General features: G+C 43.3%; 1 protein-coding gene across 1 annotated transcript in view; it reads right to left on the bottom strand.

The window, feature by feature from the left end:
* Nucleotides 1-22043, bottom strand: part of LOC117362480 (protein sel-1 homolog 3-like) — a 115556-nt gene that overhangs the window by 62380 nt on the left and 31133 nt on the right. Inside the window, exons 4-6 of the mRNA XM_033948902.1 lie at nt 18901-19027; nt 11935-12056; nt 4377-4492 (exon numbers count right to left, since the gene is read on the bottom strand). Coding sequence (XP_033804793.1) covers nt 4377-4492; nt 11935-12056; nt 18901-19027 — 365 coding nt within the window. The remainder of the gene's footprint in view (nt 1-4376; nt 4493-11934; nt 12057-18900; nt 19028-22043) is intronic.

Below are 22043 nucleotides of genomic sequence, written 5' to 3'. Positions count from 1 at the left end.
AGCCTGATAGACGTGGAGACTCCTGGGATCAAAATCACCTCAGAGCTTGGAGAAGGCTCCGGGGATTGTAATATTAAATCCCCTGGGACACTCAGAGCAGAGACTGTCCCCTTATGAATGTCCAGCAGCCACCAGTTGGCAGGAGGGACTGGATTGAGAGTTGAATTTGTGTTTTGCTGTTGGATTGGTAAAGCAGACTAACCCGGACCTTGCCGAGCCCCTACGCAATGCCACAATACTGAAGAGGATGGGGTAATATTTGGAAAAACAGACAACTAGACCGATTTGCCATCAGTTCTTGTATGGAAACATACCTGAATTGTTTAAAAGTAAGACGTCAAAGTATTTACCATCGAGGTCTCTGCGTTCTGAGAATTTAGCGTTATTAAGATCCTACACGGTATCCTCCCTCCCTTTATCCCTCTTTCTTGGAATTCTTCAAACCCTAATACCACCAGACCCTCCCACAAATTAAAACTTTCCTTCCCCTTGCTAAAAGGCATTTCCCATTCAGGAAAGCTAGGGACTTCCCTCCCCTTCAAAATCACTGAGCTCTGGAACAACCTCACCTCCCCTCTTCAGAACTTGAGCTCTCTCCTAGTTTTCCGCAAACATCTGAAAACCTGGCTTTTCTCAAAAATGTAAGCCTCTCTCCAACTTTGGTATCCCAAGTCCTCAAAATCTCTTCATATCTGGCATCCCAAGTCCTCTAAATACTTTTCATACTTCGACCTCTAACCCTTTATTGTAGTTCCTTCCTATTACATCTCCTGTAAACCGTGCCGAGCTCCGCGAACGTGGAGAAGATGCGGTATACAAACCTAAGAATTAGATTAGATTAGATTAGAATAAAAACAATTTCTCAGTAGCAGCCCCAACTTTATGGAACGCTCTGCCATCTCAACTTCGTCATGAAAAACTAATCGATAAATTTAAGACAAATTTAAAAACGTTCTTATTCCAAGATGCATTTAACTGCTTTTGAACCTTTTCCTCTTCAAATCCACCAACCGCTTTAAAGAAGCGGTCCCATTCCCAATGTTTTATCCTTTTTTCCCTCCATTTCCCTTCAATTTTTTTTTTCTTTATTTTTATTTTTATCTCCTACAATGTAACTTTACCCCTTTCCTCCTTTTTAATCCTCACTCTCATTTCCGTCTTGTCTGTCCTCAATGTACACTTCCCTCCCTTTCTATAAACATTACTTTTAACAAGTATTGCTTTTATTTCTATTTTAGTATATTATTGTAAACCGGCTAGATACCCCTTGATGGTCGGTATATTAAAAATCAATAAACTTGAAACTTGCTAACCCAAAATATGCCAAGACCAGTAAAATGGCCTTTTGCTGTGCGGGGGTCAAACTGGAATTCACTTGTCGGTCAATTACGAAAATGTTACGTCAAGGGTAATGTCAGAAAACTATTAAAAACGCATTTTTCTAGGATCTGATCTTTGCGATTGTTCTTTTGACGGGGATTTTACATGATTTTCCGATGATTATGGGCTCCTTTTACTAAGCTGCGCTAAAATGCCCCACGCACTAGACGCTAACACCACTATGGAGCTGGCGTTAGTTTTTACGCACGCCAAAAACGCTAGCACACCTTAGTAAAAGGATCTCTACATGTTAATGTTTCTTTGATTTTATTTGTCATACTGAATTATGTATGTAATGATATGGAAACTTTTTAAAACAATTAAATAAATTATCCAGAATCCTGCTGTGCGTTTGATTTTTGGACTGAAAAGATGCGATCACGTGACACAGTATTACCATAAACGGCACTGGTTGCCAATAGAGGCCAGAGCAATCTTCAAGTTTGGCTGTATCTGTTGCAAGTCATCTCATGGATCATTTCAAATTGGCCAACATAAGAACTGCCATCTCCGGATCAGACCTTCGGTCCATCAAGTCCGGCGATCCGCACACGCGGAGGCCCTGCCAGGTGTACAGAAACATCTAACTTTCCATTTTGCTGGGCCAGTTTATGTTTAGGGTACGGTTCATAGACAACAACGCGGAAGACAAAGGCGCGCGCCGACAAGTGAGCGCAAGACGGAGGTGCGCGCCGAAGAAAATTACTGTTTTTAGGGGCTCCGACGGGGGGTTTTGTTGGGGAGCACCCCCAGTTTACTTAATACAAATCACGCCGGCGTTGTGGGGGGTTTGGGGGGGTTGTAACCCCCCACATTTTACTGTAAACTTAACTTTTTCCCTAAAAACAGGGAAAAAGTGAAGTTTTCAGTAAAATGTGGGGGGTTACAACCCCCCAAACCCCCCACAACGCCCCCACAACACGGCGCGATCTGTATTAAGTAAAGTGGGGGGGTTCCCCCACGCCCTCCCCCCGTCGGAGCCCTAAAAACAGTGATTTTCTTCGGCGCACACCTCCGCGCTGCGCCTGCTCGCGCCTTTGTCCCGGTGCACTTTTGACCTGACACCTTAGGGTACAAATGTGGATATGTTGGGGCACGGCAAATTATTTAATTTGGTTTGGGGGCCTGTTGACATCCTTTGTTAATTCATCATAGTTGTCTTGGTTTAAATTTTCTGTTTATTTTTATACATGTCCAGGACGGGGAGGGTGGGTGGTGGGGATATCATTTTGGATTATTTCTTGATTAAATTGATGGAGGGGAGGGATATTTATCTTCTGTATTGTTATTAATTGAATGTAAGTGCTGATTTTGTTTTTAATGTCTGTATAATTTATGGCACTTTGCACTAGCTTTGGAAAATTAATAAAGATTTAAAAGAAAACATCTACGTGATCTTTGGCTCTATGATTGTCCTTCTGTAAAAGGATGTGTGTATAAACGCTTCCTTAGTAAGATCAGGCAGCATTACGGGATAAACAAATTAGTATGAATCTTTCTATCTCTGCTTCTTATCTGGCATTTAGAAAATCTTTCCACAGAAAAAATATTAAAAGAAAATCTATGAAAACTGATCTATTTGGCAAATACTTTGATTAACTATGCTAATACCGTGTATTCTTGTATTTGAATTTTTGTTAACCGCGCAGAACCACGAGGTAACTGCGCTATATAAGAAATTTTGTCATGTTATTTGGCCTTGTTGCTCAGAAGCAACGTTTCTTCTGTGGCTCTTATGGGAGATCTGCGTCTCCAATTACTTGGCACGGTTGCTCTCGTTCAACATTAAGTTAAGTAAAGCTCTTGTCAATGGCTCCCCTGAAAAATGGAGGACAGATATAAGTACCCTTCTAGCTCAGCCTATACAATCCTTAATCTTATAGATTTCTAATTTCTGATTTCTTATTATAATTTTCGCCGATTCTACATCTTGGTTTAAGAGGACTTGAGTTAAAGTTAAGCTACATATATGTGTATGTATATATATAATGGTGTTATGTTAGCAGATAATAATCATTATGCCATTGTATAGATCCATGGTGAGGCCCCACCTGGAATACTGTGTGCAATTCTGGAGGCCGCATTATTGCAAGGATGTGCTGAGACTGGAGTCGGTGCAAAGAATGGCCACTCGGATGGTCTCAGGACTCAAGGATCTACCATACGAAAAACGGCTTGACAAATTACAGCTATACTCGCTCGAGGAGCGCAGAGAGAGGAGGGACATGATCGAGACGTTCAAGTATCTTACGGGCCGCATCGAGGCGGAGGAAGATATCTTCTTTTTCAAGGGTCCCACGACAACAAGAGGGCATCCGTTGAAAATCAGGGGCGGGAAACTACGAGGTGACACCAGGAAATTCTTTTTCACTGAAAGAGTGGTTGATCGCTGGAATAGTCTTCCACTACAGGTGATTGAGGCCAGCAGCGTGCCTGATTTTAAGGCCAAATGGGATCGGCACATGGGATCTATTCACAGGGCAAAGGTAGGGGAGGGACATTAAGGTGGGCAGACTAGATGGGCCGTGGGCCCTTATCTGCCGTCTATTTCTATGTTTCTATGTTTCTATGTTTTGTATTGTATTTTTCATTGTATTTTATTTTCTGCTTAACTTAACCTTTCTGTGATATGTTAATTGAAAAATGATAAATAAACAGAAAAAAAAGTTAAGTAAAGCAGCTGTTTTCACCGTCTGCCAATTAAAGGGTTAAAGTAGAAGGTGGGGCTGACAAAGGTGAATTCAGGAAGTCACTCTCAGCAAAAGCTTAAGAGTAACAACAGTGGGGAACTCACTTTTCGGCATCAGAGTAGAAAGGGAGAGTCCTGTAGGTAAGTCGATGGGCGGTAAAAGGTTTCCCTTCTTCTGCAACTTGATAACTTCCTCTCTAAGGGGTCCTTAGCGCACCTTAGTAAAGGATCCCTAAGTTATGAGGAGGGCGGGAGCCCTGGATGGCCAGAGGAAGAGCAACCCTGTTCTGAAAGCGGAAACACTTACCTGATTCTCGTTCAGTCGCAGCTCCAGCAGGCACCACTCGTGCACAGGTAAAGTGAAAGTGCTGTGGAATGCTTTGGCTATCCCAGAGGTTGTCACCAACTGCACGTGCAGGTAATCTGATAGCAAGAAGGGCAAAAAGTATAAAAAGAACTTTGGTTTTAAATGTAAATAGATAACTTTGGCCTTTAAGTCCCTAAGGCATTCCAGTCATCTATCACGTAATGGTAGAGCTGTCCGCAAAAACCTAATGTTGGAAAAACTGTGAGAATTGAAGTTTTCTTATGAATTTGATTGGGCTAAATCAGAAAATAGCATTTAAAAAATTTTTTAAGCCACTGATTATGTAAAGCTCTGTTTTCCTTAAACTTTCCTCTTCTATTTGCTTAATGGAGCTTGTTCCTTGGTGTTATAGTTATAACTTTTAAGTTTCACACTCAGGAATTGAAGGAGAATCCCGGTTGGACCCCTCCCCTGAAGACCCCCAGGACATGACTTCAGGATTTCTGTATAACTTCATCTGTCCAAGAACTTTGTTCAAAGATGCTGTTTCTGTGGCAATTTCCGTCAACATCTGCTGATCGGGATAAGTAAGACACAGCGCACAGCACAGATCAGTGCTTGCAGGGAAAGATCATTATAATAGTGGTCCCCAGCTGGAAGACAGAGACAGGGATGTAGGTGTAAGGCCTCCAGCAGCCATTCCTGTATTTCCTATATTCTCTGACCAAAGGTGAAAAAATGAACAGCGGGCCAGGCATGAGGCCTCTGCACTATATGCACCGAATTCACGTTAATTAGGGACATAGCTAATTAAATGTATCTGTTACCACAAAATTAATTTTGCTAATGATGCTAACAAATCAAACTACATAAGAACATAAGAATTGTGCCCAGAAGCCTGATCCCGCAGTGGCCCTTAGGTCAAAGACCAGTGCCCTAAGTCTAGCCTTACCTGCATACGTTTTGGTTCAGCAGGAACTTGTCTAACCTTGTCTTGAATCCCTGGAGGGTGTTTTACCCTATTTGAATCCCTGGAGGGTGTTTTCCCCTAGAACAGCCTCCGGAAGAGCGTTTCAGCTCTCCACCACTCTCTGGGTGAAGAAGAACTTCCTTACGTTTGTACAGAATCCATCCCCTTTCAACTTTAGAGAGTGCTCTCTCGTTCTCTCTACCTTGGAGAGGATGAACAACCTGTCTTTATCTACTAAGTCTATTCCCTTCAGTATCTTGAACGTTTCGATCATGTCCCCTCTCAGTCTCCTCTTTTCAAGGGAGAAGAGGCCCAGTTTCTCTAATCTCTCGCTGTACGGCAACTCCTCCAGCCCCTTAACCATTTTAGTCGCTCTTCTCTGGACCCTTTCGAATAGTATCATGTCCTTCTTCATGTACAGCGACCAGTGCTGGACGCAGTATTCCAGGTGAGGGCATACCATGGTCCAGTACAGCGGCATGATAACCTTCTCCGATCTGTTCGTGGTCCCCTACTTAATCATTGTAAGCATTCTGTTCGCCCATTTTGCCGCTGCCACGCATTGCACGGATGGCTTCATCGACTTGCCAACCAGTACTCTTTCCTGGGGGGGTCACTCGGAGTACCGCACCGGACATCCTGTATTCGTGTATAAGATTTCTGTTACCGACATGCTTCACCTTCCACTTATCCACGTTAAACCTCATTTGCCATGTCGCAGCCCATTTCTTGAGCAACTGATCACTTATGATAATGCTAATAACCAATCAGAAACTTTCCAACAGATTGTAATGCAAGGCTAATAATATATCAATTCATGTAAGATAAGCAAGGGAGACAGATAGGGATTTTTTCTGCATTTCCACAGGGTGTGGAATCATATCTACTCCGTGACACTTTGAATGCTGTCAGTTTGTTAATCTGCTCTCTTTTTCATATGCTGCCTTTTACTTTGTAATAAATCTGCACTTTTAAGCAACAGCATTCCTGGTATGGTCTGAGTCAGTTTATGGTAAGGATCTAATCAGCCTGCCCATTCCAGAATGATACATTAGTGAAAAGACATTTTATGCAAAATAATCTAGCAGTATTAAATGAACCTTCAACATCTGTACTTGATTGTGGAAAAGAACAGAAATTGAACATACTTTGCTAAGAGCTATACACTTTGGTGTTAGTCATCTACCAACGGCGTTCCAAACACTCAAGCATTCAATGTCTTCTTGAGATAGTCAGAATAAAGGCCTCGAGGCACTTTGCTCTAGTCATCTACCAACGGCGTTCCAAACACTCTAGCATTCAATGTCTTCTTGAGATAGTCAGAATAAAGGCCTCGAGGCACTTTGCTCTAGTCATCTACCAACGGCGTTCCAAACACTCAAGCATTCAATGTCTTCTTGAGATAGTCAGAATAAAGGCCTCGAGGCACTTTGCTCTAGTCATCTACCAACGGCGTTCCAAACACTCAAGCATTCAATGTCTTCTTGAGATAGTCAGAATAAAGGCCTCGAGGCACTTTGCTCTAGTCATCTACCAACGGCGTTCCAAACACTCAAGCATTCAATGTCTTCTTGAGATAGTCAGAATAAAGGCCTCGAGGCACTTTGCTCTAGTCATCTACCAACGGCGTTCCAAACACTCTAGCATTCAATGTCTTCTTGAGATAGTCAGAATAAAGGCCTCGAGGCACTTTGCTCTAGTCATCTACCAACGGCGTTCCAAACACTCAAGCATTCAATGTCTTCTTGAGATAGTCAGAATAAAGGCCTCGAGGCACTTTGCTCTAGTCATCTACCAACGGCGTTCCAAACACTCAAGCATTCAATGTCTTCTTGAGATAGTCAGAATAAAGGCCTCGAGGCACTTTGCTCTAGTCATCTACCAACGGCGTTCCAAACACTCAAGCATTCAATGTCTTCTTGAGATAGTCAGAATAAAGGCCTCGAGGCACTTTGCTCTAGTCATCTACCAACGGCGTTCCAAACACTCAAGCATTCAATGTCTTCTTGAGATAGTCAGAATAAAGGCCTCGAGGCACTTTGCTCTAGTCATCTACCAACGGCGTTCCAAACACTCAAGCATTCAATGTCTTCTTGAGATAGTCAGAATAAAGGCCTCGAGGCACTTTGCTCTAGTCATCTACCAACGGCGTTCCAAACACTCTAGCATTCAATGTCTTCTTGAGATAGTCAGAATAAAGGCCTCGAGGCACTTTGCTCTAGTCATCTACCAACGGCGTTCCAAACACTCAAGCATTCAATGTCTTCTTGAGATAGTCAGAATAAAGGCCTCGAGGCACTTTGCTCTAGTCATCTACCAACGGCGTTCCAAACACTCAAGCATTCAATGTCTTCTTGAGATAGTCAGAATAAAGGCCTCGAGGCACTTTGCTCTAGTCATCTACCAACGGCGTTCCAAACACTCAAGCATTCAATGTCTTCTTGAGATAGTCAGAATAAAGGCCTCGAGGCACTTTGCTCTAGTCATCTACCAACGGCGTTCCAAACACTCAAGCATTCAATGTCTTCTTGAGATAGTCAGAATAAAGGCCTCGAGGCACTTTGCTCTAGTCATCTACCAACGGCGTTCCAAACACTCTAGCATTCAATGTCTTCTTGAGATAGTCAGAATAAAGGCCTCGAGGCACTTTGCTCTAGTCATCTACCAACGGCGTTCCAAACACTCAAGCATTCAATGTCTTCTTGAGATAGTCAGAATAAAGGCCTCGAGGCACTTTGCTCTAGTCATCTACCAACGGCGTTCCAAACACTCAAGCATTCAATGTCTTCTTGAGATAGTCAGAATAAAGGCCTCGAGGCACTTTGCTCTAGTCATCTACCAACGGCGTTCCAAACACTCAAGCATTCAATGTCTTCTTGAGATAGTCAGAATAAAGGCCTCGAGGCACTTTGCTCTAGTCATCTACCAACGGCGTTCCAAACACTCTAGCATTCAATGTCTTCTTGAGATAGTCAGAATAAAGGCCTCGAGGCACTTTGCTCTAGTCATCTACCAACGGCGTTCCAAACACTCAAGCATTCAATGTCTTCTTGAGATAGTCAGAATAAAGGCCTCGAGGCACTTTGCTCTAGTCATCTACCAACGGCGTTCCAAACACTCAAGCATTCAATGTCTTCTTGAGATAGTCAGAATAAAGGCCTCGAGGCACTTTGCTCTAGTCATCTACCAACGGCGTTCCAAACACTCAAGCATTCAATGTCTTCTTGAGATAGTCAGAATAAAGGCCTCGAGGCACTTTGCTCTAGTCATCTACCAACGGCGTTCCAAACACTCAAGCATTCAATGTCTTCTTGAGATAGTCAGAATAAAGGCCTCGAGGCACTTTGCTCTAGTCATCTACCAACGGCGTTCCAAACACTCAAGCATTCAATGTCTTCTTGAGATAGTCAGAATAAAGGCCTCGAGGCACTTTGCTCTAGTCATCTACCAACGGCGTTCCAAACACTCTAGCATTCAATGTCTTCTTGAGATAGTCAGAATAAAGGCCTCGAGGCACTTTGCTCTAGTCATCTACCAACGGCGTTCCAAACACTCAAGCATTCAATGTCTTCTTGAGATAGTCAGAATAAAGGCCTCGAGGCACTTTGCTCTAGTCATCTACCAACGGCGTTCCAAACACTCAAGCATTCAATGTCTTCTTGAGATAGTCAGAATAAAGGCCTCGAGGCACTTTGCTCTAGTCATCTACCAACGGCGTTCCAAACACTCAAGCATTCAATGTCTTCTTGAGATAGTCAGAATAAAGGCCTCGAGGCACTTTGCTCTAGTCATCTACCAACGGCGTTCCAAACACTCTAGCATTCAATGTCTTCTTGAGATAGTCAGAATAAAGGCCTCGAGGCACTTTGCTCTAGTCATCTACCAACGGCGTTCCAAACACTCTAGCATTCAATGTCTTCTTGAGATAGTCAGAATAAAGGCCTCGAGGCACTTTGCTCTAGTCATCTACCAACGGCGTTCCAAACACTCAAGCATTCAATGTCTTCTTGAGATAGTCAGAATAAAGGCCTCGAGGCACTTTGCTCTAGTCATCTACCAATGGCGTTCCAAACACTCAAGCATTCAATGTCTTCTTGAGATAGTCAGAATAAAGGCCTCGAGGCACTTTGCTCTAGTCATCTACCAACGGCGTTCCAAACACTCAAGCATTCAATGTCTTCTTGAGATAGTCAGAATAAAGGCCTCGAGGCACTTTGCTCTAGTCATCTACCAACGGCGTTCCAAACACTCAAGCATTCAATGTCTTCTTGAGATAGTCAGAATAAAGGCCTCGAGGCACTTTGCTCTAGTCATCTACCAACGGCATTCCAAACACTCAAGCATTCAATGTCTTCTTGAAATAGTCAGAATAAAGGCCTCGAGGCACTTTGCTCTAGTCATCTACCAACGGCGTTCCAAACACTCAAGCATTCAATGTCTTCTTGAGATAGTCAGAATAAAGGCCTCGAGGCACTTTGCTCTAGTCATCTACCAACGGCGTTCCAAACACTCAAGCATTCAATGTCTTCTTGAGATAGTCAGAATAAAAGCCTCGAGGCACTTTGCTGTAGTCATCTACCAACGGCGTTCCAAACACTCAAGCATTCAATGTCTTCTTGAGATAGTCAGAATAAAGGCCTCGAGGCACTTTGCTCTAGTCATCTACCAACGGCGTTCCAAACACTCAAGCATTCAATGTCTTCTTGAGATAGTCAGAATAAAGGCCTCGAGGCACTTTGCTCTAGTCATCTACCAACGGCGTTCCAAACACTCAAGCATTCAATGTCTTCTTGAGATAGTCAGAATAAAGGCCTCGAGGCACTTTGCTCTAGTCATCGACCAACGGCGTTCCAAACACTCAAGCATTCAATGTCTTCTTGAGATAGTCAGAATAAAGGCCTCGAGGCACTTTGCTGTAGTCATCTACCAACGGCGTTCCAAACACTCAAGCATTCAATGTCTTCTTGAGATAGTCAGAATAAAGGCCTCGAGGCACTTTGCTGTAGTCATCTACCAACGGCGTTCCAAACACTCTAACATTCAATGTCTTCTTGAGATAGTCAGAATAAAGGCCTCGAGGCACTTTGCTCTAGTCATCTACCAACGGCGTTCCAAACACTCAAGCATTCAATGTCTTCTTGAGATAGTCAGAATAAAGGCCTCGAGGCACTTTGCTCTAGTCATCTACCAACGGCGTTCCAAACACTCAAGCATTCAATGTCTTCTTGAGATAGTCAGAATAAAGGCCTCGAGGCACTTTGCTCTAGTCATCTACCAACGGCGTTCCAAACACTCAAGCATTCAATGTCTTCTTGAGATAGTCAGAATAAAGGCCTCGAGGCACTTTGCTCTAGTCATCTACCAACGGCGTTCCAAACACTCAAGCATTCAATGTCTTCTTGAGATAGTCAGAATAAAGGCCTCGAGGCACTTTGCTGTAGTCATCTACCAACGGCGTTCCAAACACTCAAGCATTCAATGTCTTCTTGAGATAGTCAGAATAAAGGCCTCGAGGCACTTTGCTGTAGTCATCTACCAACGGCGTTCCAAACACTCTAGCATTCAATGTCTTCTTGAGATAGTCAGAATAAAGGCCTCGAGGCACTTTGCTCTAGTCATCTACCAACGGCGTTCCAAACACTCAAGCATTCAATGTCTTCTTGAGATAGTCAGAATAAAGGCCTCGAGGCACTTTGCTGTAGTCATCTACCAACGGCGTTTCAAACACCCAAGCATTCAATGTTTTCATGCGAGAGTCAGGACTCCATTGATGTTCAGCTCCTTCCAACTAGGTAGGCTTTATCCTGACTCTCTCATGAAAACATTTAATGCTTGAGGTTATGCAGTCTAGAAGTTGATTTTTATGTTATGTTATATCTCTGCTTTTTGACAGTATGTTTAAAATGCTAAAGTGGAGTTTTTTTGCCTGTGACTGGGTGTGCATGCGTCTTTTTTCTCCACTTTTTGTTAATGCATGAGGCAGAGGTTTGAACTCCTTCAGAAGAGAGTATAGGTTTAAATTTGATGAGATTGAGATTGAGGAGATTGAGAGGGGACATGATCGAAACATTCAAGGTACTGAAGGGAATAGACTTGGTAGATAAGGACAGATTGTTCACCCTCTCCAAGGTAGGGAGAACGAGAGGGCACTCTCTAAAATTGAAAGGGGACAGATTCCGTACAAATGTAAGGAAGTTCTTCTTCACCCAGAGAGTGGTGGAAAACTGGAACGCTCTTCCGGAGTCTGTCCCTTCCAGGGATTCAAGACAAAGTTAGACAAGTTCCTGCTGAACCAGAATGTATGCAGGTAGGGCTGTTCTCGGTTACGGGACTGGTCTTTGACCAGAGGGCCGCCGCGTGAGTGGACTGCTGGGCCACCGGTCTGACCCAGCAGAGACAATTCTTATGTTCTTATGTTCCTGCTCTTGCCCTCGGGTACATTTTTCTGGGTGTTCCAGAATTTCCCCCTTTGTGACTGAAACCTTTAATTTGAATGAACAAACACCTACAGACCATGTAGAGGGACCGACTGGAAGTCACCAGGAATGAGCTAGCACACAGTTGACAGCCACCCCCTTGAAGACTCACCTGTTTTGGTTAGTAAGAGAGTTGGACTGCCATATTTGAAGGCCCGGTCCATCTGGTACAGAATGCCACAGAAATTGTCTGGACAGCGCTGCATGAGGTAGAGCCAGGTGGAGAAGGTGCAGCTGACCAAGGAAAGGAAAAAAAAAACAACCCCGTGAAAGGATTAGGATGCAATGCAAACTCCAAACTATTGAAGCATCTCTGATTTGGTTCCATCTCTTGCTTTGTGTGTTGATTGTAGGTGCTGAAGAAAGAGAGGGGCTTGCTGTGTCTAAGTACTTGAAGGGTGAATCAAAGAAGAAGTTTGGTTTCAGGATTTCTTTTTTCAAACGTAAAAGGAAAGAATGAAATTCCATTCGTAACATTTCTCTAGAGCAGGGGTGTCAAACTCAATCACATAAGGGGCCGAAATCTAAAACACGGGCCAAATTTTTTATTAAGATACTTAGGGGTCCTTTTATTAAGGTAGGCTAATCAATTTAGCACGTGCTAAATGCACACCTTAGTCTTAGTTACAACCTCTCCAACCCCGCGCGCCAGCTCTGTGATGTAAACAAAATAAATAAAAAAGACTTTTCCTCTCTCTTTTAGGTCCTAGAGATTTAAAGCACCATCTAACTTCTAAAGTCCACAACTTAATCCCAAGTACATTTCTTAAACAGGCAATAAAATTTCCCTCTTCGACTCGTCTAATTCTCCTCTGCAGAGTTTACAAACTAGAGACTTAGTAAATAAAAGCTGCTGTGTTACTGTACTTCAAGTAACTCTGACATGTATTTTCTTTAGAATGCTACATCGTCGCTTTTGATTTGGGCTTACAGGATCGCTGGTTCTGCTATAGCAAACCTAGCAGGCTGATTCGGACTCCACAGCACGTTCCCTCTGCTGCAGTCCCACCCCCTCCTCTTACGTACAGGATCATGTCAGAGGAAACGTGCTTCGGAGGTAGACGGCAGCCTACAAGGTTCGCTACAGCCGGCCAGCAATCCTCGGCAGGCTGCTTTGAAGAGGAGACCAGGAAGCCGGGATGGAGGAAGGGAAGGAATGGCGGGCCAAATCGCAGGCCGAAGTGCAGGCCAAATTTAAGTCCCCTTTGGGCCGCATTTGTCCCGCGGACCAGAGTTTGACACCCCTGCTCTAGATCATGGGTTCTCAACACAGGCCTCAGGGATATCAACAATGAATATGCATGAGGAAGATTTTATTGTACTTTCTCCTTTGTATGCAAATATATCTCATGCATATTCATTGTGATATCCTGAAAACCCAACTGGCTGGGTGTGTCCTGAGGACCAGATTGAGAAGCTATGACCTAGATGAGAGCTGAGGGATATTACGAAGAGATCGCCAAGACTCATCAAGTCGACAGACTGTTATTTGCTGTAGCTCAGTGGCATGAAGTCATGACCTTCAAGGGATTCACCCCACCCTCTAAAGACCTTGAGAGCACTGCCCTGAATTTTATTGTTAAGTAGGCAACAGGCAGATGCTGCTCAGCCAGTCAAATTCAGATCAGTACTGTAGGGGCCTTCGGGGGGTTCAGAGAATCCCCAGCCTAAGAGCCCTGGCTGTTTTTGTTTACTTTTTGGTTGAGCAGGCTGCCTACTCAACATATCAAACTGCATCGAGCAAAAAATTAAACAAAAAAAGTAGGGCTCTTGGGCTGGGGATTCACTGAACCCCCTGAAAGTCCTCACCGCTGAAGCTTGTCCATGTTGTCATGAAGGATATTGCAATGTTCTGCACAGAAGATGTCACAAGTGTTTTCATAACTTTTGGAGACAGTGAAGCAAACGGAAAGCCAGGGATTATTCTTTCGGTCAAGGATAAAGGTCAAAGGCAGAGATTTATTTATATAAAACACATCAAACATCTATAACAACAATACGTGACAGATCATTATAACATATCAACATACAGTAAACAGCCTTAAACCTATACCTTAAAATAATTAAAGCCAAACAGTTACAAGATTACAAAATGGCCAAATTTGAAAAAGCAAGTTGAAAAAAAATAGGCTTTCAAGCTTTTTCGAAATGCCAGGAAATCAGAAATCAAACGGATGGAACCTGGAACCGAGTTCCATAGTGAAGGTCCAGCTACTTGGAACAAACGTGATCGATTTACGACTTTAGTGGCAGAACAAATTGTGAGAACAACCAGAAAAATTTCTGTTGTGTGATCTCAAAGAACAAGAGGGTCCATATATCTGCAGAAGAGAAGCAATCACCTTGGCCAATAGGTCACGGACAGATTTGAATACCATAGTTAAAAGCTTGAATTGTATTCTCCATATAACCGGCAACCAGTGTGACATGGGAACAGCGGGCCAATCTAGCTATTACCCTAGCAGCGGTATTCTGAGCCACTTGAAGTGCTCTGAGTGATATCTTCAGTAAGCCATAAAGGAGAGAGTTGCAGTAGTCTAGGTGTGGTAAGAGATAGTCCTGCATAACTAATCTAAAGTTTGCAGCTGACAACAAATCCCGTAATTTGAGTAGGATCCTAATTTTAAAGAAAACAGTCTCAAGTACTGAGGCAATGTGGCTATGGAATTTAAAGGATGTATCTAGAATTACTCCCAAACTCTTAATTTCCTGCTGTATTAGGATGGTAACACCAGAATACACAAAATTCAGCGGAGCTCCTACAATACCAGTGCAGGAAAGCCATAAAATCGGTGTCTTCGTGACATTCAGGCAAAGATAATTCATAGACATCCTCAGTAGAATCTCATCCATATAATGCAATGACTGTGTGGCTCTGTAGATGGCATTAATAAGAACATATTGGCTACCTGGACTGTGGATATCAAGGATTGTTGAGTAGATTTAGGGTCCTGCTGGTTTTAAGAAAGGTTTGGACAATTTCCTGGAGGAAAAGTCCATAGTCTGTTATTGAGAAAGACATGGGAGAAGCCACTGCTTGTCCTGGATCGGTAGCATGGAATGTTGCTACTCTTTGGGGTTCTAGAATGTTGCTACTCTTTGGGGTTCTGGAATCTTGCTGTTCTTTGAGATTCTACACGGCATCTTAATACTATTTGGAGATTCCACATGAAATGTTACAACTCTTTGGGTTTTGGTCAAGTACTAGTGACCTGGATTGACCACCATAAGGAATTTCCTCAACATCCTTCCTTCTTACCCAGTAAGGCTATTCTTATACTTGATGGGGGTTGCAATGTACGTGTGTGTTAAAAAAAACATGTCTTATGCACATATCTTAAAAGCGCATCTCATAAGAACATAAGAATAGCCTTACTGGGTCAGACCAATTGTCCATCAAACCCAGTAGCCCCTTCTCACGATGACCAATCCAGCTCCCTAGTACCTGGCCAAAACCCAAGGAGTAGCAATATTCCATGCTACTGATCCAGGGCAAGCAGTGGGTTCCCCCATGTCTTTCTCAATAACAGACTATGGACTTTTCCTCCAGGAACTTGTCCAAATCTTTCTTAAAACCAGCTACGCTATCCACTATTACCAGAACCTCTGGCAACGCATTCCAGAGCTTAACTATTCTCTGAATGAAACAAAATTTCCTCCTATTGGTTTTAAAAGTATTTCCCCTAGTCTTTGTAATTTTTGCTGGAATATAAAATCGATCTACAGTGGAACCTTGGTTTTTGGGGTTTTTTTAAATTTTAACTTCTAATAATGTAACTTTTCCCTTTCCCTTCTTTTCTAACCATCACTATTTAGTATGCTCAAAGCCTTCTGGTCTCGCTCTCTCCGAGATTCTCAGATTCAGAATCTTGGAGAGAGTGAGACCAGAAGGCTTTGAGCATGCGCAAATGCTCAAGGCCCAGTCCAGCCCAGCACAGGCAAGAGGAAGGATCGCCGATGCACCGCCCAGCCCAGCATAGAAGAGGAGGATCTTCGGGCACCGGCATCAGCATGTCCTGTGCGTTGGTGCTGGTGCCGGTGCCCAATCGGGGTAAGGGATATCGTTTTGGTGCTCGGGGGAGCATGTAAGATCGCGGGGGGGGGGGGTGGACGACTCGAGCGGGGGGGGGGGGGGGATGCCGGATCGCTGGGGAGGGATGCCGGATAACGGAGGGTGGCACTCGTAAATCAAGTCAAACTCGCTTTCCGAGGCACCGATTTTACGAATGTTTTGCTCGTCTTGCAAAACACTCGCAAACCGATGCACTCGTAAACCGAGATTTGACTGTATTTGTACCTGTTCTACTCCACTTAGAATTTTGTAGACTTCAATCATCTCCCCTCAGCCGTCTCTTTTCCAAGCTGAAGAGCCCTAACCGTTTTGGTCTTTCCTCATATAAGAGGAGTTCCACCATTCTGGGATTCCAGCGCAAGTTGGATGCACACCTTCTTGCAAATCAGATTGAGGGATACAGGTAAACAAGGTCTTCATCAGGGAACACCTAGCTTGGCCTCCGCGTGTGCGGGTGGCCAGTCTAAGATGGACCTAAGGTCTGATCCGGTGAAGGCATTTCTTATGTTCTTATCTCCCTTTACCATCTTGGTCGCTCTTTGAACCTTTTCCAGCACCGCTATATCTTTCTTGAGATAAGGAGACCAGAACTGAACGCAATATTCCAGGTGAGGGGCATTATAAGATTGCTTGTCTTTTATAAATCAGAAATTTACTGTCACCACAGAATTTTAACAGTAAGTTTAGAATATCTGGGCCTTACACTGAAAGGGGGATTCTATTTTGGGGAGGACAGTAATGAAGGGACCAGAAAGAAAGTCACCTCAGGAAAATTCTGAAGCTAGAGTTTAATGCTGAAGTTGACATCTGAATTGTGGATTTGAGGAAAATTCACTGCTTATTCCTCTTTTCGAATCTTGTCAGGTACCTGTGACCTGCATTGGCCACTAGTGGAAACAGGATATTGAGTGCGTCCCGGTGCGGCGAAGCTTATGCTCTTGTTTACTTATGAACTTAAGTACATTCACGGTCTGTGCAAGAAACATTCTGTTGTGCAAACACTGCCACTGTGAACTTACCTTTGTGGCTGCCGAATTTTAAGCCTTGACTGCAGTCAATTTCTTTTGTTGAATACACTACAAATAAAGTTGTATTTATTTTGATTTCTGTCCCAGCATCTTGTTCTACTGCAGGGGTGTCAAAGTCCCTCCTGGAGGGCCGCAATCCAGTCGGGTTTTCAGGATTTCCCCAATGAATTTGCATGAGATCTATTTGCATGCGCTGCTTTCATTGTATGCTAATAGGTCTCATGCATATGCATTGGGGAAAACCTGACTGGATTGCGGCCATCGAGGAGGGACTTTGACACCCCTGCTCTAGGGGGAATGAGATGATTCAGCAGAACCAGTTCGGCACAACACTTTCAGAGTGGTCTTAATATTAAGAGGCCCTCTCAAAATCAACCTTTCACCCAGGAAGTCTTCCCACTGAGCAACTTTCTGTTCCAATATAAAGTGAAACCTTTTCATGCACCTTATTGATCTGTGATGATGCCCAACTCCACCCCTTCTTTCAACCTTGAAGTCACCAGATGATGTGGATGCAGGAGAAGAAGATCGTGGGTGGGTGAAGGGAAAGGAGGTGCCCTGGATGTACTCTTAAATGTTTGATTACGGCAGAAAAGCGTCCAAGTCATCAACACCACACCTCTAACATGCCCGCTTGAAATTTAGACGAACTGCAGAGGAACAACATGGATATCTGCCTAGAACATAGGTTTCAAAACTAGTGAACTGGAAGGATTTGGCAAGAAAAATGTCCATCTGGCCCTTTAGGCCACTTTTTGGATGTTTTTCTTTTTTTTTTTTTTTTTTTTTTTAAATGAGCCCCACTACTTTTTATAGCACTGGATTATACAGTATTTTTTTGAAAGAAGTGGTCTTTATTGCCAATGAGTGTTCTGTACAGAAATCTGAGCTACAAACTAGAGAATGACACGGGGACAATTTTGGTCCCATCTCTGCAGGAACTCAATTTTCTTATCCCATTCCCATGAGTTTTGTCGCTGTCCCTGTCTCTGCCCCATTCCTGTAAGCTCTGCCTTAACTGCACAAGCCTCGAACACTTATGATTTTAAAGCGGTTGAGGCTTGTGCAGATGAGGGTGGAGCTTAGGCATTGGTGGAATGAGGCACTATGACATCACAATCTGAGCTCTAGAATGTTGCTACTTAGGATTTGAAAGCGTTTGAGGCTTGTGCAGATGAGGACGGAGCTTAGGCATTGGTGGATTGAGGCATTATGACATCACAATCTGAGCTCTAGAATGTTGCTACTTAGGATTTGAAAGTGTTTGAGGCTTGTGCGGATGAGGATGGAGCTTAGGCATTGGTGGATTGAGGCATTATGACATCACAATCTGAGCTCTAGAATGTTGCTACTTAGGATTTTAAAGTGTTTGAGGCTTGTGCAGATGAGGGCGGAGCTTGCAAGAACGGGGCAGGAAAATGAGTTCCCACAGGGATAGGGAAAATGTGTCCCCGTGCCATTCTCTATTATAAGTACTGTTGATTATTTTTCTTAAATCGTTTATCACTTGTGCATCTACTGAACTCAGACGATGAAATTTTGTTCTCAGAGAAAAGGCCAGCTTCTTTTATTCAAGCTGTGTTTCATCGGGTCACTTTCTTAACCAATCAGGGATGTTGTTGGAGGTGTCATTGTCCTCAGTCAGGCCTAGATGCACTAAGAGGATCTGCTCCGATCTGATTTTTTTGTCCGATTTTGATCAGGCGTGGCTGTGGCTCTTTTCTCAAATATACTGTGTCAGTGATCAATGATTCTCCACCCAGCCCATCAGGTTTTCAGGATGCCCACAACCAATGAACATGGAATAGATTTGCATACAAAGGAAGCAGTGTATGCAAATCTGTCTCATGTATATTCATGTGGATATCCTGAAAACCTGACTGGCTGCGTGTGACCTCAGAGGCCACTACAGAACAAACGAGGCAAGAATGGACAGTACATTAAAGACAGACAGACAGACAGATGGGAGCTGTTTTACCGGGTCGCTGTGATGCCTCTCTGTCTTGTCATCTCCAGAACAGGGTCGCTATAAGGGTTTAACTTCTTCATTATTCCAAAATATTCCCCAGTAGAAGCGAAGATAAATGGCAGGATGTCTGCAATCTCTGCATGACAGAAACAGACCAGAACTCAGAACATTCTAGAAGGAATGACTCTAAAGGGGAAAGAAGTCTGTGTGGAACGGATTTCAATCCATCCCCCAGCCTCCAGACACCCTCTTTAAGTCACCCTAGACTCGGGGGGGGGGGGGGGGGGCGTATTTTTAGCAACTTTTACTGCACTTAAAACCCTGCTCTCACCACATGAAAGGGTTTTTTCTTTTTTTTTTTTTAATTCTTTATTCAATTTTTAAGCTACAGATGTGCACAATAATTAATACACATACATAGAATATTTAAATTAAAGCACATTAAACTTACCAAAATTTATAAGAAAGAAAATTATTTTTCCCCACCCTTCCATCTATTAATCAATCAATAAATACCTTCAAGAACAATCAAAACATACCCCCTAAACCAGGGGTCTCAAAGTCCCTCCTTGAGGGCCGCAATCCAGTTGGGTTCTCAGGATTTCCCCAATGAATCTGCATGAGATCTATGTGCATGCACTGCTTTCAAAGCCTATTCATTGGGGAAATCCTGAAAACCCGACTGGATTGCGGCCTTTAAAGGAGGGATTTTGACACCCTTGCTCTATGGGAACCCTGCAAAGGCAGGGATGTCAAAGTCCCTCCTTGAGTCGGGTTTTCAGGATTTCCCCAATGAATCTGCATGAGATCTATGTGCATGTACTGCTTTAATGCAGATTCACTGGGGAAATCCTGAAAACCCGACTGGATTGCGGCCCTATAGGAGGGACTTTGACACTCTTGCTCTATGGGAACCCTCCAAGGGGCAGGGGTCTCAAAATCCCTCCTTGAGTCGGGTTTTCAGGATTTCCCCAATGAATCTGCATGAGATCTATGTGCATGCACTGCTTTCAATGCATATTCATTGGGGAAATCCTGAAAACCCGACTGGATTGCGGCCCTATAGGAGGGACTTTGACACCCTTGCTCTATGGGAACCCTCCAAGGGGCAGGGGTCTCAAAGTCCCTCCTTGAGTCGGGTTTTCAGGATTTCCCCAATGAATCTGCATGAGATCTATGTGCATGTACTGCTTTCAATGCATATTCACTGGGGAAATCCTGAAAACCTGACTGGATTGCGGCCTTCAAGGAGGGACTTTGAGACCCCTGCCCTAAATCAATTCCAAAACGTACCCGCCCTGGATGTGTATGTTTAAAGGGACATTTAAAGAGATTAATCCTTACAGAATTTAGTTCATGGTTCCCAAACATCCATCAATTTCTTGTAATTTCCCTGCTGAATGGCCTAAACCGCTCCATTTAAAAAATATAACCGAGGGATTCCCACCAGAATGTGCAATTTAATTCAATCTATCAAAAACAGCAGAAAAAATGATAACCCTATGGACGATGTAGCAGCCAATAAAGTCCAACATGAAATCCAGTCTGCAATTGGTTCTGCTCAATTACTTAATTATTCACTTTCTTATGAATTTTGTAGGAACTCTATTTATTTCACTTTAAGGGCTTCTTTTACACGCTAAACCGTCGGACGTGCCAGCCGCAACCGCCTCCTCTTGAGCAGGCGGTAGTTTTTGGCCAGCGGGGGGGGTTAGCGAGTGGTGAAAAATCACGCGCGTTAACCCCGCTAGTGAGGCTTAGTCAAAAGAGCCCTAAGGGTTTTAGTATTTTTCTGCTCGTTATAATAACAGTGTTATCTCATGGCGTTTTTATTAAATTCCTTAATCATTAACCCTTTCAGGACCATAAGGATCGTAGGCCAATTTTTGTGGTTTTGACGACATTTTTATGGTAAAAAGGGCTTTCAGATGCCAAAAAATTGATTTTTTTTGTGAAATATCATTATTTTTATTTTAAAAAATCACACTTCTGGCTTATGGACAGTGTGGCAAGTGAATCTTCTCGTCCATCTGGCAACGACGCTAATGAATGAATGTCGGAACCAGTTTGTTTACATAAAGGCAGTATCCTATGGAATCCGTACATATCAAATTTAGAACTGTAGACTATCCCAATCAAAATTTATAGGATTTTAAAGTTATGGAACAAATATGTCCCTTGGTCCTGAAAGGGTTAACCCTTTCAGGACCATAAGGATCGTAGGCCAATTTTTGTGGTTTTGACGACATTTTTATGGTAAAAAGGGCTTGCAGATGCCAAAAAATTGATTTTTTTTTGTGAAATATCATTATTTTTATTTTAAAAAATCACACTTCTGGCTTATGGACAGTGTGGCAAGTGAATCTTCTCGTCCATCTGGCAACGACGCTAATGAATGAATGTCGGAACCAGTTTGTTTACATAAAGGCAGTATCCTATGGAATCCGTACATATCAAATTTAGAACTGTAGACTATCCCAATCAAAATTTATAGGATTTTAAAGTTATGGGACAAATAGGTCCCTTGGTCCTGAAAGGGTTAAGCACATCATGCAAAGGCGCATGAGAACTTTAGCATAAGAACATAAGAAACGCCTTCACCGGATCAGACCCTAGGTCCATCTAGTCCGGTGACCCGCACACACGGAGGCCAAGCTAGGTGCTCCCTGTTGGAGACCCTGATTTCCCGTATCCCTCGATGTGATTTGCAAGAAGGTGTGCATCCAACTTGCGTTTGAATCCCAGAACGGTGGTCTCCATCACAGCCTCCTCCAGCAGAGCATGAATTGTGTGTGAGCACTTTGCACTTTATACTTTACTCTTATCAGTTACTGTGTTGGTTTCTTGGTAGTGTCTTCATTTATTGTGTATTTTCCACCCTTTCTCCCTCGGTGTGTAGGTCTGGTTAGGATTTAAAATTGGGAGTCTGATTGGACTTACCAGTTTGATAACTTTGAAAAGGACTAAATGATGTATGGGGCAGTTCTCATTTAGACTTTGGTCTGGTGCTGGTCACCTATGAAGCCTGAGCCATAATTTCCCGTTTGTACACCAAGGGCTCATACTGATGTCCATTATTTAAAGAATTTTTTTGCATTGATTTTGTATTCTTCCTAGTTCAGACATTCTTCCCGAGGGATTACGTGTGTTAG

Source organism: Geotrypetes seraphini, chromosome 6, assembly GCF_902459505.1.
Source record: "Geotrypetes seraphini chromosome 6, aGeoSer1.1, whole genome shotgun sequence".
Lineage (NCBI taxonomy): Eukaryota > Metazoa > Chordata > Amphibia > Gymnophiona > Dermophiidae > Geotrypetes > Geotrypetes seraphini.
Note: the sequence above shows the minus strand (reverse complement) of the source record. Positions and strands in the feature narration are given on the sequence as shown.